The sequence below is a fragment of the Pongo pygmaeus genome, chromosome 7 (assembly GCF_028885625.2).
Source record: "Pongo pygmaeus isolate AG05252 chromosome 7, NHGRI_mPonPyg2-v2.0_pri, whole genome shotgun sequence".
Lineage (NCBI taxonomy): Eukaryota > Metazoa > Chordata > Mammalia > Primates > Hominidae > Pongo > Pongo pygmaeus.
The window spans coordinates 131,489,118-131,492,267 of record NC_072380.2 but is presented as its reverse complement, the minus strand read 5'-3'; the positions used below and the strand labels follow the sequence as shown (position 1 = coordinate 131,492,267).

General features: G+C 42.3%; 1 protein-coding gene across 1 annotated transcript; it reads left to right on the top strand.

Moving 5' to 3' along the window:
• The first annotated feature begins 1,497 nt into the window (after window positions 1-1,497).
• On the top strand, window positions 1,498-1,891 carry LOC129041968 (small ribosomal subunit protein eS26-like). The gene has a single exon (XM_054497452.2). The coding sequence runs from the start codon at window positions 1,498-1,500 to the stop codon at window positions 1,843-1,845; it is 348 nt and encodes a 115-aa protein (XP_054353427.2). The 3' UTR covers window positions 1,846-1,891.
• The last annotated feature ends 1,259 nt before the right edge of the window (window positions 1,892-3,150 follow it).

Here is a 3,150-nt window from a genome sequence, read left to right as displayed (position 1 = left end):
TATCTGCCCGGGAAATAGCAGGGCTATGGGAATTCTTATTTGGTTCAGCAGTCACCTGTTACCCCAAATGTCTTCTGTGGTAGCAATGTTGATTCTCTCTGAATCCTGCATCCATGAAAAAGAAGTGCCCATTCTTTTCCTTTTATTTTACAAATACACAAAGCTGGGAGGTTGTGCTGTAGCCAGAGCACATTGTACAAAGAGGAGAGTTTGGCAATGCTGGAATAGGAAGGAATAAAATAACAAAATTAAGGCTGAAGGGGAAAGAAATTGGAGAAAAAAAGTGAGAGAAAAATTAAGTGTGCAGGGAGGGTGAGGGTCACATCTAAACCTAATGGCCAGAGACCAGACTATGCAAATTCTTCCAGGCAGCTCCACACTCTGCTCCACCCAAGCACCCAGCCAATGAAAACACATTTCTTCAATTGATTTTTCATGGTCTCTAAAACTGCCAGCATTATCTAAATTCTTTAATGGTATAAAAAAGAGACATTTTAACTTAATGAAATCAATTTGATGCCATTTTGATAAGAAAGTAATATATGAAGTGATTAATAAATTTGGGAGTTTGAGTTAAGCCCTATCTATACCCACTACCATCAAAATAACAGGCTTCAATCAATTCCATTTAGTGCATTCCATGTTTCTGGGAAGACATCACCATGCCCTCACCTTCGACATAATCCTTAGAGCAATTCAAGACTCCTCTATCTCTTTCACCATCTCCCCAAGCTTTGGCATAAGAAATTACCAATACAGGCAATGTCTGTTTCCTAAATATCTCTCAAATCTGTCCTCTCCTCTCTATCCACACTACCACTACTTCACCCTAGGCCATCCAATTCCTTATCTGGATTTCTGATATGAACTAAGTGGTCTTGTCTCCTGACTATGCTTTAAAGAGACAATTTGCTAACCTGCAAATCTGTTCTCATCATCTTCTTGAATATCTTTCTTTGGGGTCTCCCACAGCCCTCGGAACAAGGCTTACACATATCCCTATCCTTACAGGATGCTTCCTTAATGGCCTTTCCAGAACAATCCTCTGTCTTTAGGGGCTATCCATGCTATGCCATAGTGACATTTCTTCCAACGTTTTATGCTGTCTCATGCCGTTGGAGCCTTGTTGTGATACTGGATATTCTTGCCTATTTGTCTCATGAAACTGTGTGTTCCATAAGTGTAGAGACCATGTCTTATTTGTTGTTGTAGCCATGGCACCTGGCATAGTGTTTGGCACATGGTAGAATGAGGCAAAAAACTGGTAACTTTTAAAACAAATTGACAATTTTAAAAGGAAGGAGTGTTTGTGAGCTGGATACAGGTAACATAGTCATGACTGTGAAGCTATCCCTGACTGTCCTAAGAAAACACAACAGTCCTGAAAGTTTGGGCCAATGGGAGAAGGCTAATGTGGCTGATGGTCACCAGAAAAAAGAAAAAAAATAAATGCTTAAAAGCAAACTGTCACTCCTCTCTCCGGTCCGTACCTCCAAGATGACAAAGAAAAGAAGGAACAACAGTCATGTCAAAAAGGGCCGTGGCCACGTGCAGCCTATTCGCTGCACTAACTGTGCCCAATGCATGCCCAAGGACAAGGCCATTAAGAAATTCGTCATTCGAAACATAGTGGAAGCCGCAGCAGTCAGAGACATTTCTGAAGCGAGCGTCTTCGATGCCTATGTGCTTCCCAAGCTGTATGTGAAGCTACATTATTGTGTGAGTTGTGCAATTCACAGCAAAGTAGCCAGGAATCGATCTCATGAAGCCCGCAAGGACCGAACACCCCCACCTCAATTTAGACCTGCGGGTGCTGCCCCACGTCCCCCACCAAAGCCCATGTAAGGAGCTGAGTTCTTAAAGACTGGAGACAGACTATTCTCTGGAGAAAAATAAAATGGAAATTGTACTTAAAAAAAAAAGCAAACTGTCTACTGCATAATTTTGCAGAGGGCTGGCCCTGTTGTAAGGGATGGCTCAAAAGGAAATTACTGCCCGACACAGGAGGAAAGAATACCAATTATTTTTCTCTTAAGCAGGGCCAGGCCAACTCAACAGAAAACCAGAGAGGATGGGCAATGCATTCCTGGAAGGAAGCTACTGGTGCTAGTGCCATCAGCCTGGTTGACGAAAGAGACATGATCTAGGAGCCACCCAGCTGAAAGCTGGTACACCACAGACAGACATCCTTCTTGGAAACGACCTCTGGCAATTAGGAATTCAAGCTTAGCCTCAACTTCTCAGATGAAGCCTTCTAATTTTCCTTTTCCCTCCCATGTGTTTCTTCCAGGAAACCTGCCTTGTCCTCTGTGGTAGTTGTGAAAGATCAAATGTGCCTTTTACCAAAAAGGCAGGACTTTCATCTCCTCCCAACTCCTTTGTGTGTATCCACATGGGATGGCTCATTCAGGGACACTCCTAGGACCTGACATCGAGCCACCTCCACTCTATGCCTATGAGTGTTTGTGTGGAATGAGAGTACACGAAGTCAAGGTGGAAGACCAGACCCACTAGTCTAAGACAGTAAATGATTATAGAATAATGTGACCATGAAAACCACCACTTTGAATAGAATTTGTCTGTGATATATTTGGAGCCCAGACAAGTTTTGCATGCTTTTGTGCCACTTCTTCATGATGTTACTCATGCTAACAACTAACTTTAACCAAAACTTTACCAGGAGAATAAGGCAAAATCAGGAAAAAAAAAAAAAAAATGGCCTACCCAATTAATTGCAAATTAAAAAATAGTCATTGAAATGGGAGAAAGAGATCTGACTCCACTTTGGTACCCAATCTCTTCTTCCAATATTCCAATAAAGTTTCCAAATTTATCCAGACATTCTCCACCCGCTTCCCATGGACACAATGTATATCTTTCCAGTGGGTTTCTTCTACATGCCTGCCTCCTCCATTCTGCCCAGTTGTACCAGTGCTTATAACCATTACAGCATAGAATCATTCCTCTTCCACTTCTTTCTCCCCCATCATCTACCTTCCTTCTGGAAGGTAGGGATTTGTCTCCATCATCTCAACTTGTCATCATTAGGTCATTCTTTCCTTCTAAACACCACTTCCTGTGCCTCACTTCTGGACTGCCACCATGGCCAGGGATCATGGTCTAATTCAGCACATAAAAAGCAATTCATAA